This window comes from Lolium rigidum, chromosome 7 (genome assembly GCF_022539505.1).
Source record: "Lolium rigidum isolate FL_2022 chromosome 7, APGP_CSIRO_Lrig_0.1, whole genome shotgun sequence".
Taxonomy (NCBI): domain Eukaryota; kingdom Viridiplantae; phylum Streptophyta; class Magnoliopsida; order Poales; family Poaceae; genus Lolium; species Lolium rigidum.
Window position 1 is genome coordinate 5,173,081 of NC_061514.1, and position 14,292 is coordinate 5,187,372.

At 49.5% G+C, this 14,292-nt stretch overlaps 1 protein-coding gene and 1 long non-coding RNA gene across 2 annotated transcripts; both read right to left on the reverse strand.

The window, feature by feature from the left end:
• Positions 1-2,576: 2,576 nt before the first annotated feature.
• On the reverse strand, positions 2,577-4,385 carry LOC124669818 (putative transcription factor bHLH041). The gene is made up of 5 exons (XM_047206360.1): positions 4,290-4,385; positions 4,079-4,160; positions 3,367-3,993; positions 2,903-3,283; positions 2,577-2,774 (listed from the first exon to the last, which is right to left on the reverse strand). The coding sequence occupies exons 1-5, from the start codon at positions 4,373-4,375 to the stop codon at positions 2,673-2,675; spliced, it is 1,278 nt and encodes a 425-aa protein (XP_047062316.1). The 5' UTR covers positions 4,376-4,385; the 3' UTR covers positions 2,577-2,672.
• An 8,207-nt stretch (positions 4,386-12,592) lies between these two features.
• Positions 12,593-13,975, reverse strand: LOC124669810. Its single transcript, XR_006992333.1, has 3 exons — positions 13,873-13,975; positions 13,072-13,324; positions 12,593-12,658 (listed from the first exon to the last, which is right to left on the reverse strand). It is a non-coding gene; the product is annotated as an uncharacterized LOC124669810 (long non-coding RNA).
• Between the last annotated feature and the right edge of the window lie 317 nt (positions 13,976-14,292).

The window sequence follows — 14,292 nt, forward strand, 5'->3', positions numbered from 1 at the left end:
GGAGAAGACAACCATCTAGCTACTGCTATGGACCCATAGTCCAGGGGTAGACTACTCACTCATCACTCCGGAGGCGACCATGGCGGTGTAGAGTCCTCCGGGAGATGATTCCCCTCTCCGGCAGGGTGCCGGAGGCGATCTCCAGGATCCCCCGAGATGGGATCGGCGGCGACGGCGTCTCGCAATGTTTTCCGTATCGTGGCTCTCGGTACCGGGGGTTTCGTCACGGAGGCTATTTGTAGGCGGAAGGGCAGGTCAAGAGGCGGCACAGGGGGCCCACACCACAGTGCCGGCGCGGCCAAGGGTGGGGCCGCGCCGCCCTAGGGTTTGGCGCCCCGTGGCCCCTCTTCGCCTCTCCTTCGGACTTCCGGAAGCTTCGTGAGAAAATAGGCCTCCGGGCTTTTATTTCGTCCAATTCCGAGAATATTTCTTTACTAGGATTTCTGAAACCAAAAACAGCTAGAAACAGAGAATCGGCACTTCGGCATCTTGTTAATAGGTTAGTTCCAGTAAAATGCACGAATATGATATAAAGTGTGCATAAAACATGTAGATAACATCAATAATGTGGCATGGAACACAAGAAATTATCGATACGTTGGAGACGTATCAGGCCGCTGCCCCAGCCTCCTCGCCCCTAGAGCATGCCAAACAGAGGAGCAGCACGACCTCCCCCAACCAGCAAGCCATGCTCCACCGCTCCAGCCTCCAACCCCTCCGTATCCCACACGCAGCACCGACGCCCCGGCCGCCACCTCCTGCCCCAGAACCGGCCGCTAGGCGCCCAGGCAGCCTCCCAGCGTCCTCATCGGTCCCGGCCCGCCCGGCCCAAGCCGAGCCCAAATCGGGCCCGCCACGCCGCAGCTCCCCCCGTCGCGACCACCATCGCCGCCGCCCCCGCGCCGCCTCTTCCTCCTTGAGCCGCCAAGACCTGGGTCGCATCCCGTCGCCGCGGTTTCCCCAACGCGCGAGCGAGCCTCCGCCGGCCGGAGAAGAAACAGACCCTGCCGCCGCCGGCTCCACGCGGGCTTTGCCCGGTGGAGACCACCGGCGACGGCGAGGGAGGAGGTGGTGGATGGGGAGGGGTGGCTGCCGACGTGATTTGTGTCACCGCCCGTGTCGCCCAGGGGAGGAGCGACGCGGGGGGCTCTTCCCAGCAAGTTGCAGGTTTCACCTTAATAGTAAAGATCTGCGTCCTTTCAGTATTTTCCGTCCCTGGCCACCTTGCTATCCCACGCCCTTTCAAGATCCAGCGTACACGATGAGGTCGCCGAGTGGTTCATCCTCTCATGGACTGAAAAGGAAGATGATGTTTAGGAGACAATCGCAATTTTCAGGCAAATGGATGTGGGCATTACATAAGCCATACTGGCTTGGGAGACGTGGTTGTTGCGTCATTCCAGAGTAGATAAAGCTGCATGCAATACGCCTAACTAACTAATCTAACAGACCTTGAGTAGATAACGCAACAGTCAATATGCCAAGATCATTAATAAATCAAATGCTATCTCCAGCGGACCAGAAAAATAGAGGTGAGTGCGATGGCATCCTTCCGTAATTTTGTATATGTGTGACATCAGGCATTCACAGGTTTCACTTTAATAGTAAAGACTAATCTAACGTACCTTGAGTAGATAACGCAGCAGACAACATGCAAAGATCATTAATAAACCAAATGCTATCTCCAACGGACCAGAAAAATAGAGGTGAGTGCGGTGGCATCCTTCCGTAATCTATATCTCTTATATAGCAAAACCCTACTAAAGGATCATTTAAGTTGTCTATCTCAACATGCAAGCTATCCGCATCATCCATTCTATTAGCCATCCAATTGTCCATGTCATCCCCCAACAATATTCATTAATACTCTACATGCAAGCCACATCATCTATTTTTTAAGCCATCCAATTATTCACATCATCAACTTTTAGCCGCCAACTACATAACCATTTCAAGTCAGTTTTTTTTTTAAGTTAGCCTCTTGACTATTTATGCCAATTGAATTCTGCATGTTCCTACAAATAACATCCTATTCCAATCAACTTATATCCTTTTGTTTTTTACAAAATAGAGTTATCGAAGAAATTTCCGCTCAGGGTATCCTTCTAGTTTTTTAGATCTGTGACATCATGCATTCGCAGGTTTCACTTTAATAGTAAAGACTAATCTAACAGACCTTGAGTAGATAACGCAGCAGGCAACATGCGAAGATCATTAATAAATCAAATGCTATCTCTCCAGCGGACCAGAAAAATAGAGGTGAGTGCGGTGGCATCCTTCCGTAATTTTTTGGATGTGTGACACCAGTCATTCGCATGTTTCACTTTAATAGTAAAGACTAATCTAACAGACCTTGAGTAGATAACACAGCAGGCAACATGCGAAGATCATTAATAAATCAAATGCTATCTCCAGCGGACCAGAAAAATAAAGGTGAGTACGGTCGCATCCTTCCATAATTTTTTAGATGTGCGACACCATGTATTTGCAGGTTTCACTTTAATAGTAAAAATAGTCCATAATTATCCTCCTACGTCTTCTACTTCTAGTCCTGACCACACCTCGCATGTCTCGTCTGGCGAATGGGGTGCCTAGCTGTCTCTCTCTCGCTACGGCGGTCTCAGGAGGATGACCACGAGCTGATCGCGGGCATGGGCCACCAGCTCCATCACTCAGCGATCAGCACCGCCTAGACCGGCCGGCGGCTGACTTGTCACTGCCTTTCTGATGCCTTCCCTGACGGCCTCCTCCTCCCAATTCGTGCCTGAAGCCGACTGCGACAAAAAGCAGGGTTAACAATTATTTTGCCTGAAGCAACATTCTAGCATAGTATATGAGCTAAGAACGTGTATTACGCCGGTTGATTATATTTAACGCTAAGTAAAAGAATTGTATTGCGTACCTTCAGGTGCAACTCCAGGCTTGCTCGATGAGGCCCGTTGCTATCGTCGCTAGTGCTCATCGACACCAGACTGACATCTTCGCCCATCTGATCTTTCAGGCACTGCAGCGTCCTGAGCACCACGTCCGTCGTATTGCCGCCGCGCGCCGACCTCGTCGCTATCTTCACCATGCAAACCTCCCCGGTCTTATCATCCTCTGCCGCCGCGGCTTTTGATATCTGGATCTCGACTTTCTCGCCGGCGTCGTCTTCTTGGGCGCTGCTCGCACCCCCGGCGAGCTGTGACTGGAGGGCCTGATTCTTCTCCTCGAGCTCGCAGACCTTGGACTTGAGAGAGTTCACGTACTCCCTCGCAATGATCAGTATCGACGTCCTGTCTTTCTGCGGTCAGATCGATGTGATTCAGGAGGGCATCGAGGCAAGCATGTGTTGATTGTATGTATATAATATAGCTATAGCCATACCTTGGAGCCAGGAGGGAGGACGGTCCTGAGGGCGTGGAAGCTGTCGTTGAGCTTCTCCCTCCGCTTGCGTTCCGAGATCATGTGCTGCAGCTGGTTTTCCGACGCCTCTGCCTTAGACGTCAGCTGCTGCTGATAGTCGTAGTAGCACTGCTGGTGGTTGTACCTCATCGCCGTGTGCATCTTGGCAAGGACCGACATGGCCGTCTTGAACATCTTCTGCCCGCATGCCGGCTTGTTCAGCCTCCGCCGCGGGCCGAGGCACCGCTCGTAGCGCCTGAACGCGCTCGCGCTAGTCTCCATTATCACCGGCGTGTCCTGGACGTTGGCTGCGTACTGGTCGACGTAGGGGAGCACCACTCCGGGTGCCAGCAAGGAGGAGACCTCGGGGAACTGAGGTCCGGTCGCCCTGGCCGCGACGAAGTGCGCCGCCGTGGAGCTGTTCTCCGGGCTGCAGGGCAGCCAAGCTGAGCGGAACGAGGAGGAGGTGGAGGACGAGGAGGGGAAGCTGCAGCCACCGGTGGCGTGGTACGAATTTGGGAGGAAGCCGAAGTCGTCCACTACGGAGCTGCCGTGCTGGCTGCTGTACGCCGTTGCTGACTCGTCGTCTATGTTCAGCTGCATGCTGATCTGCACGAACAATCGTACCCAAGTTCATGATCAGGGAGTGTCCAAATAATGGCTCGCTCCATGATCTGTAAGTCTGCATGCTTGCCTGGTTTAGGTGTTGCTGAATCTGTGAGCTGGCGAGCAGTTCCTGCTCCTGCTTCCTGCACTGAAACACTGCGGGGATGCAGCTGCACGAAGAAATTCAGACCACGTAATCGATGAGATGAGCTGTTCGATCTTTTACAAGACAAGAACCTAACAAATTTGTATTGGTAGATGCTGATATTGAATAGTATATGTGGACGTTGTGGCTGCACCTGGCAGTGTAGTCTCCCATGAAGCCGCCGCCGCGGCCGTCGTTGCTGTTGGCCGCGTACCCATGGATCCAGCTGCTGCTATCCATGGCTGGCGTCGATGATGATTACCTGTGGATATTATTTATCTATAACTAGGTCGATGGTGTGTGCGAGCTAGACACAGTTTATAGGGTCCAAGAAGCCGGTGCGTGGGGTTGTGAAGAAGGCGAGCACGTATACATATACTTGTGAGACACAGAGACTTGGGGTGGGCGTATTCACGTGTAAGTGAAAATTTAGCGCGAATATCACTTGCGGCTCTACGTGTGCGCATTCACGTAGACCATGATCTGCTAGTAACCTATATTGCCCAACGAAGAAAGGTCATGATCCGCATCAATCGCTCATGACGTACGATTTTATCTGGCACAATTTCATTTCCCCAAGACCCCGACAGTAGAGCTGTAGAGCGGAGTAAATAGGACAAGGACTCCGTGGACGGAGCGTCGCAGCCGCACGAGAGGATTTTTTTCCCCTTTGTGGGCCGGGAGGAGAAGAATATTCATGGCTGATTCTAGAAATTAGTGTCATGTCCGCAACCATACTTTTTTTTGAAGTGTTTTGTGGTACCCTAAAATAAATATTAGCCATTCATCTTAGTCAATCCAATGAAACATACGCGTTCATACTTGTGCCAAAAAAAGCAACCAGTAGGATTTATACTGTTGACCTGGTGACGATAAAATACACCACATTCACATGAAAGGTCTGGCCCAAGAGAGATCATCGATGCCTAGGACTTCGCCGCCATGCGCGCTGACGCGAAACTGAACACGGACTGGCGGAGCAAGAACGTGGAGCTGGGAACCATAACCGTCGATGAGGTTGTTTGTCGCTCGCGCCGTTCACTCGTTTATCAGGCAGCACGACTCATCATCAGAGCCACCGCGGAAGTTCACGGTGGAGGCCTCGACTCTCTACGCGCCACCAGTAAGCTAGGGGCGCGTTTGGTTGTCTGCATCCCCTTGGCTCCTACTGGTCCAACTTTTTTCGGCCCGTTTGGTTACCTGGTCGAGGTCGCGTTCTTGCACGAACCGCTTCTCAAAGCACCCTCGGGCCAGGCCTTGGAGGAACGCCTGATTCGGCCGTTTCTAGCGAGCCACCCCCGTTTCCGCACAAGTGGAGAACACGGCGTTCTCGCAGAGCCACCACGGGAGATGGCGGGAGCTCGCGCGGGACGGCGAATTCTCGGCGGGCTGAATTCGGTCACCGCGCTTGAATTTTCACCACCGTATATAGGGGCGGCTCTCTCACGGCAAATCCAAATCCCCCATTTATCCCCATTTCGAGCTCATCCACCGTCCCCGATCTAGCGACATGGCCGACTCTACCTCACCCGCACGGTCGGCGAGGCTTGCGGCGGTGGCAGCTGTGGCGGCGGCCACTGGCCGCGCAGGATGGTCGTCATGACTTCGGTTGTGGTAAGCTTCTGCAAACCCTAGCCTTAATTAGATCTAGATCTTTTGGGTATACAACCGGGGTCTGAACGAATCCATTGTAGGACATTCCTTCGTCGCCGGTGAAGGTTGTGGAGGTTTTCCAGGTTCCATCTGACTCTATGACGGGGACGGTGGTGCTGCCTGCATCTTCCACTGGGACGGTGGTGCTGCCTGCATCTTCTCCAGGGTCCCCTGCTTCCCCTACCTTGATGCTGCGTGTGGCTCCTTTGACTGTAAGGCCGATCTTACCTACCTCGATATTCATTGATGTGGTACTGGTAGTTTATAGATCTTCTAGTGCTTAAGGATGTCCATGTGGTAGTTCATTGATCTGCTAGTACTTAAGGATTTCCATATGGTAGTTCATTGATCTGCTAGTGCTTAAGGATATCCATGTGGTAGTTCATAGATCTGCTAGTGCTTAAGGATATCCATGTGGTAGTTCATTGATCTGCTAGTGTTTGTCATGCAGGCGATCATACCTTTGGGCTCCCCTGATCTGTCTGTGCCAAGTGTGAATGCCCAACCATCTCTGATAGCAAACAAACCAGCTATGGTTTGGAAACCTGAGCTATCAGAGTTTGTGCTGAACCGGTTGGTCCAGCTCGTCCGTAGCGGCGTCTGCTTCAACATGGGATTCAAGGAGCAGAAGATGAAGAAGGTAGCCGCAGATGTTCTTGCATTCGCCGGCGTACATGTCACCCGTCTTCAGCTGTACAATCACATCAGAAATTGGAGGACGAAGTGGAGCGTCATCATGAAGATGAAATCCGATCGCATTCTGGACTGGAGCGAAGATGGTTGCTGCTTCTACAGCGGTGATGAAGGGGCGGCGGACGAGTACATCTAGGTACGAAGCCTTATTGAGTTCCTGCATTGATCTGTGTCGTCCGCACTAACAGGTGTTCCTTGTGGATTGCAGCGATACCCGAAGCACCGTCAGTACATCGGCACCCGATCACCAACTACGCTCAGATGAAGACGATCTTCACTTCCCGGTTCGTCTGCAAGGCGCAGCTGTTCTAGCCTAACTTGCTGGTCAGGGCTATCGACTTCATTGCAGACAATGAAGCCGAGTAGGCCGTCTACGGTAAGCTGCAGCCACCAGAGAGGAGGACCTGACTTAGGACCTGGCTCCGCAACCAGTTTCCTTCTTAGTGCTTCTGCTTCCTTCTCATGATCCGTTGATTATGGGAGGTGATCTTGTATCCCTTCATTAGCTAGGACTTGCTACAACCTGATCCCCGGTTTGTAATGATGAACTTTTTCGAGGTGGTATATACTAACCCCTCGTGACGAACCTGTGATGCATCACGAAGTAGTTGCTTCGTTCATGATGCATCGCCCACTAAGTAGTAGTTGCTGTGTATTACCAACATCTTTTCTGATGAACTGAATCTCATGTGTACTGTTATTCAGTACTGGGTAACCTCACCACTCTAAGTGAAGGGGTTACCACAGCACTGAGCTATCTGCAACCAAACAGACTGTGGGCTGCACAAGTAGGGAAGAATGGGCTGGAAACGGGCAACCAAACGATGGGGTCTGGGTTCCTTCTTCGGCACGCAAAAGGCCGTACAGGCTACCAAACGACCCGCCAAAAGTGTCCCATGCATGGCCGTTCGCGACGCGCAGGGGCTCCCATCTCGCTGGCGCAGTCATGCAGAAAATCGGCCCAGGCAACCAAACGCGCCCTAGGCTACAGGGCAGCAGCAGAACGAGCTGAAGCTCGAGTGTTCATGGGTGCGGATCCATCTTACAAGTATGAACTGCACACACACGACAAGGGCCACCCATGGTAGCAACCGCCGGAAACTTGAAAGCCCGGCAGCCCATCACAACTATTACAGTCTACGGAGAGGAAGAGCAAGTGTTGGGCGGGATAAGTTGTTGGACTGGAGCTCACTCTAGCACAGGCAAACCGCAACCACCGTAAACGACGAGATAGCACCACCTTCGCAGATGCCACCAGAGGCCGCCACAACCAGGAATTGACCAACATAGCTCACATACTAGCGAGGGAAGAGCCCAATGAGAAATACTGCGGGTGTAGAACACGAAGCAAGCCTTGCCGAGGAGGGCAAACAGAGCAGGACCTACGCTGCCCAAACAACAGGGGGCCGCACGGCGCGAGAACTCCAAAAGTGACATCTTCAAGAAGATCACGACGTAGAAATGTCGCTACCACCCGATCCAGAGATTTTGGGGTTTCACCGGGAGTACGCGGAGAGACCAAGTACCTCCACATCGACGCCTTGAAGAAGGGAACAACGTCCGCCGCCGCCACCGTTGTGGCCCAAAGGGCAAGGGTTTACCCCGACGAAAGCACTCAGCCGCCCACACAGGGTAGTGGTAGTCGCCGAAGCAACCCCCGTACCGTCGCCACACCGCACGACTCATTAGCACCACGCCGTACACACGGCCGAGGCAACTGGCTAGCACCTAAGCCTGTGGCACACCCGCCAATCAACCTGACTTCCACCATCCACGGCCGCTGCCTCGGCTTCCCAACTCTGCACACTGCGACACCGAGGAAAAAAGGGCAACACTTTGAGGGCGTCGGACGCTAACCGAGGAGTCGGGTGGCCACCGCAACCAAGAACCACCACAATCAGAAATACAAGCTCCATCGGCCAGAACCGCCACCTGCAGCCCCCATGCCTGCCGACGGCCACAAATCTGAGCGAGGTGGGCTCAAAACGGGCCCGAGGACCCTGCCCTGATTCGAAATCGAGGCGACCAGAAGGCACCACGTAGATCACCACCTCGCCAGGATCCCCGCCGAGCCGGGCCGGATGAGCGCCACGCCGCCGCACGTCGCGCTGGGCGCTACCCGTGCCGTCCACGCCTTCCTCCGTCCGCCCTAGCCAGAATTCGTGCCGCCCACCGGCGAGTCCACTCCAGCGAGCCGCTACCACGAGTGTGCCATGTCCGCGTTGTCTCCACGCCGTCGCTGAAGGGACACGCCACCGCACCCACCGCATTGCGGGACGCCCTCACCAGTTGTGGGGGCCCATACCGCCACCACCGAGCGAGGGAGAAGAATGGCTTCGCCGCTGTTGGCGCCGCGTAGGCTTTGCCCTGCGACGTCATCTGACGATGGTGAGGAGGAGGGGAGGGGACGAGGAGGCGGTGCCGCCAAGGCCCTCGGTCGCTCGCGGCAGTGACGCAAGAGCCAACCTTAGTGGGAAGGACCTACCGTGCGCAACCATAGCTTCAACACAAGGACATCAGAAAGTAATATCGTTCAACACAAGGGCACGTGAGAAAATAATGTCATTCAAATACAAGGACACGTCAGAAAATAACACCGCTCGGTCCACTGCAGAATTCTACGGCGGATGCGGTACGTAGTCGTCCCTTCCGAGCGAGAGTGGCGCTGCCAACACCACGACATCAGGTCAAACCTTGTTGATCTTGCCAATGGGTGGACCGACCCCTGTGTGCTGTCGCTCTCCCCGCTCCCGGGGGAGCTCCTGCATCAGTCATGTCATGTATCGGTCCGAAGACATTTTCTATGCTACGGCAGGTTGAACAGTAGAAAATTCCATCTCAGCTGGACGGGCGACGTACACAGCAGGGCAGCAGTTATACGGTGTTCACCAAGGAAGGCATATGCTCCCTGGCATGGCCACATTCAACTCTCGCGGTCGCTCAGGCGCTGTGCCGTTCTGGTGATGTGCAATTTGCTGTTAGTTGAGAAGAATGTAATTTTGTGGTTTGCGTAGATCAGATTACTGAAATATCCATGGTCCGATCTGTATTCAACCATGTTAACTGATCATGTGTTTTCATTATTCAATTTTGAGTGCCTACTCTGTGCTAGCTTCGTGAAAATGTAGGATTTTTCTAATACAATGAATATATTAATATTAGGAGGATACCAATAATACATTGTCTCTAGACCAACAATATGTTCAAAGACACCAGGAATACAACAACTAAGAAAAAAGAAGAGAAAACAAAGACCTTGTCGCAGTGATGAAACCACTTGCAACAGCAACACTCTAACCACCACCGAATACAACACCTGGAGTAAAAACGAGATTCTCTAAAAGCAACACCTACAAGAAAAAAAATAATGCACAACCATTATCGTCGCCCGATCGATGATCTTCGGTTTCATCCTCGAGAAAGCCCATGTTTCTAAAACAATGCCTTCAGCAAGATCATTGCAAGACACAACCAATGAAGCCCAAATCTTGAGTTTCCACCCTGAAAATCGTGGCTCGGTACTCACAAAGTACCACCAAGAATGCATGTCACCTGTGCTGCCACCCACCGCTTGCAAAGGCTACTGTTCTAAGTCGTCAATCACATGACACACATGGAGAACATGTGCCGCAATGTCTTCCTCCCAACCAGTAGCCTCTTCGGTGTACCCAACCTTCGATCGCAGCCACCATGACTTTCTCCGCTTCTATTGGTTCCATGGAAATTTATATGGAGACATGTCCCATGAGATCGACCAGAATGCGAAACTTGGCGCCTCGCCCAAAACCGCATCGATCCCATTCTAGATATCTGTAGCGTCATGCGGGAAACCGCGGAAAAACTCCGAGAGGAAGATCGGAACTTGCTGCCAGACAGATCAAGAAGGCCAACATGAAGCAGTTCGACCCATGTTGCTCGGAAAACCGCAGTGTCAGACCACCTTTATTCTTTGATGCATACAAGCAGGCCCCCACGCCACAATCCACCGCCCAACGACGGTGAAGAAAGTCAACCTCCACCGCAGAAGGAAACGCCGAGCGCACCAGCGACAGATGAGCATCGAGCCTACCATCACAGCGCAGCACGCGCACCCCATGAGCCGACTAGTTGTTGCGCACAGCAGGCAGCTGATGACACCACATGTGTGCCAACTCGTTGGGACTCCAAATGCAGAGTGATGTAGCAAGCGTCTTTTCTCCACAAGAGTGACTTGGGGTTTATATCAAACTCTCGGGAACCACTCATAGTTCTTCTCATCCTCTTCAAACAACCTGAAAAGCAAAAGCAAATGCCTTGTGTCCCCGACTCTACCATGTGGTTGTTAAACCTTGTAAATAAATAAATGAACAAAATAATTAAATTATAAAGAAATAAACTAGAAAAGTAATTGCAAACTAGGAAAGTATAAAACAATTAAAGGAAAGTTTTTTGGGGGGTTTTGGTATGATTTGCGAGTAATAAATGTTTTTCGTATTTTCTTAGGGCGGTATACATCTCTAGTTATTTATTTATTTTACCAAGTTCGTGAGCAATACAAAACATTTCAATTTTAAAATGGCCCGACAATGACAATTTATTTAGAATGTCAAGGAAATACAATAAATTAATTCACTAGGTTGAAACACTTCGGCTTAAATAGAGGAAGAAAGTCTATTACAGTCCTCAAACTTTCTAGGAAGTTTATTTTTGGTCCTACATCTTTTGTTTAGTCCAAAACAAACCATGAACTCTCTAAAGCGATCACCAACAGGTTTTCTCGGGAAGAAAATGTAGCTAAAACCAATATCTCAGACGAACTGGGCCGAACTAATAAAAACCAACCCACTGATCCAAACGTTAATATTTAACCCAGTTTAGTTCAGCCGAGATGTGGTTCTTAGCTACGTCTTTTTGCACGTCAGCATCAAACGGAGGAAACCGTGTTAGTGATTGATTTAGAGAGCTGAGGGCTTATTTTGGACCAAACAAAAGATCTAGGACCAAAAGTGAACTTCCTTGAAAATTGGAGGATGAAAATGGACTTTATTCAAGATATTTGGATGTTCAAGCAAAACATATACAGAGTACTACAATGCTTAATACAAGAAAGGCTAGCAAAAGAAAGAATGGGACCACTACCAAAATAACTCGCAGGGACATATCACTACGCAAGGAGGAAAAACTAGGTCGTGGCCAAGCAAGGTGAGCAGTCTCGTCGGTCCTAGAGGTCCGCCAAACCACGACGGTTATCATGTGGGGTGGAGATTCAAGTGAGACGACATTACCCCAGTCATACTTCAAGTTTGAGTATCATCAGGACATAACACACCTTTACCCATATTTTGAGTAAAGTGTTCCCTAAAGCCGTAAGAGCATAAATCTCCTTGTACTGAAATTTTGCATAACCTTTAATCTAACGCCGTAGATTTCAAGGACCAAGGTTGAAGGAGAAAGCTTGTCAACTAAAGAACAAGAGTCGGAACATGATTTATTTGCATTAAAGTCTGATGATATCAAGAAAATTCTAAGATCTATATGTAGTACAAAAAAGAACACGATGACATGACCAAGAAGGTGCACACATGTTTCCAGTACACAAGTTTAAAACTTCCACTTTATTTCGAAAATAGTATCAACTGGTAAGAGGGGAGCACATAAAGAAGCAGGGCCAGTTACAATCTGAATTAATGAAATCAAAGCATGGGAAATATATAGTCGTTAATCATGATGCACATAACCTGTTAGCTAGTAAATTTGGTATTTTATAACAACAAACAGTTTTTACAATAAATTTTGCAAAAGATTAAGAATGTTGAAACAATTTACCTGCCTCTCTGACTGATATAGTGGTTGAATTTTGCAAAAGATTATAGTAGTTTAACCTATAAGATATACCACCCACTCCTTTGCCTTGCAGAAAAAATCTGAAATTGAAGAAAAGACAAGATTATTTACAACAAATGAACAAATGCACAGTTATAAAATTAGAGGGAAAATAGAGTAAATATCACAAGGGCATGTAGCCCCATGACTTGCACAGTTGTGGTTTTTAACAGGGAACAATTTCAGTGATTAACTGTCTGGAGGAAGGGTGCTGGTTTGGAAATGATTGATGATGTTCAATTAACTTACTATCATCACTGAGCAGCCTTTTGAAGGTAGCAAGATTAGCCTACGAGACTGGGGTAACAGCAGCACCTGCCATGAGTTCAGCAGTTAGAAATGGTCGCAAGCAGGCAGAATGTAGCATTACAATGTATTACATGTTCATAGAAGGCCACACAATTGATGTGGAAGAGCAAAAAAGAAAATGATTGCAACAGCAGAGATAACCCCGGGCACTGTAACAAATTTAATGAAACATGAAAACAAGCTATTACCAACAAATTTAATGAGACATAAGCTAAAGAGTTTCTGGAGATTGGCTTGAGAAAATAGTGTGCTGACGTGATCAACAAGGATTCAGAAAGTTAACGCCGACAGTAAATATTCCAGAGAAAGTGGAGACGATGACAATGCAGGAACTGAAGTCTTTTGGTGGACGAAACTAAGGAATTTCTTCAAGTAAGACTAACCTAAATATTTGCTTAACGAAGAGAGTGTAAAGGTACCTTTGTTAGGGGCAGAATGAGGCAGATCCTCTCACTCTGCTTACCAGCTTCCAAACTTTCCTCTGAATCAGATCACATAAAGGTCATGTCATCAATTGTTCTTGTGACACCTGAATCAGCCCCCGTGCAAACCTGTCCAGACACTCTAATGCAGTGGACTTCCCAACCTTCAAGTACTCATCAAGGGCATCTGCAGGGGTGCAATATGCTAGCATGCGCATGGCTACCGTACACTTTTGCAATGGTGAGAGCCCTATTCGACCAGAACAATCTGCCTTATAGGTGAAATACGGAGACCAGAGATCAAGGGCATTCAGAAAAGCACAATCTTGTATTCATCAGAAAATAATTTCAACAGAGATCAATGCATACTAGAACTTACTCAATTTCAGCAGTCATAGTGTCAAAAATTATAACAAGACAGTAAGCTGCAAGGTACCACAATTTTAGAAAGGACAGTAACATTTGACCGCAATTTTAGAAAGGACAGTAACATAAGCCGCAAAGTATAAGCTATTCTGAGCCTCCTAGTGTTTATTTGGTATATACAACATGGAAATAATCAAGAATGCAAAGTTTGTTATTTTTGACTGAACTCTTCAGGCTCTTAGATAAACTGCTGTCCAGAAACTACTTCTAGGCAAGAGTAACAGGTTTAAACGGTAATAATATGTAGAAAAAATACATATAAGAAATCAGTAGCAGAATGATTAGTACTCTTCTAGGCTTCTGGCATTAGTAACAGATCGTAGTAGATACAAACTCAGCATTGTCTGAAGAAGAAAAAAGGAGAAAGTGTACCATGCTTGCAGATCGGAGTCTTCAATATTCTCAGCCATGTACCTGCAGCCCGGCGAGCCAGCACGTGAAGAGCCCTGAGCCGAATAAGTTGCTAGTATGTTCCTGCAGCCCGGCGAGCCAGCACGTTGCTGAGGAGGCCGCCACTGACCGTAGCGATCGTGGGGAACCCAAGCGGCCGGTCTATGTGCTGAAGGAACTGAGCCGAATAAGTTGCTAGTATTACCACAACATCAGCATTGTCAACCAATGTAGGCACATCACCATTCACAGCTTCAAGCCCAGCAGCATGGTTGATCTCAGGACTGTCCCCATTCATCATCGCAGCTCGTCGGCTCTTGTTGAGCGCCTTGTTGAAGTTGGTGACGAAGCGATCAAGCTCCCACTGCGTCTCGATGTCCATTTCGTCGATATCCAGCTCAA

What these genes read in the sequence shown, in the direction of transcription:
- LOC124669818 (XM_047206360.1), bottom strand. Translation starts at nt 4,375, where the DNA reads ATGGATAGCAGCAGCTGGATCCATGGGTACGCGGCCAACAGCAACGAC. An exon ending in ATGGGAGACTACACTGCCAG is followed by an intron (nt 4,161 to 4,289) that starts GTGCAGCCACAA and finishes TTCTTCGTGCAG; the next exon opens with CTGCATCCCCGCAGTGTTTC. An exon ending in TCCTCCCTCCTGGCTCCAAG is followed by an intron (nt 3,284 to 3,366) that starts GTATGGCTATAG and finishes ATCTGACCGCAG; the next exon opens with AAAGACAGGACGTCGATACT.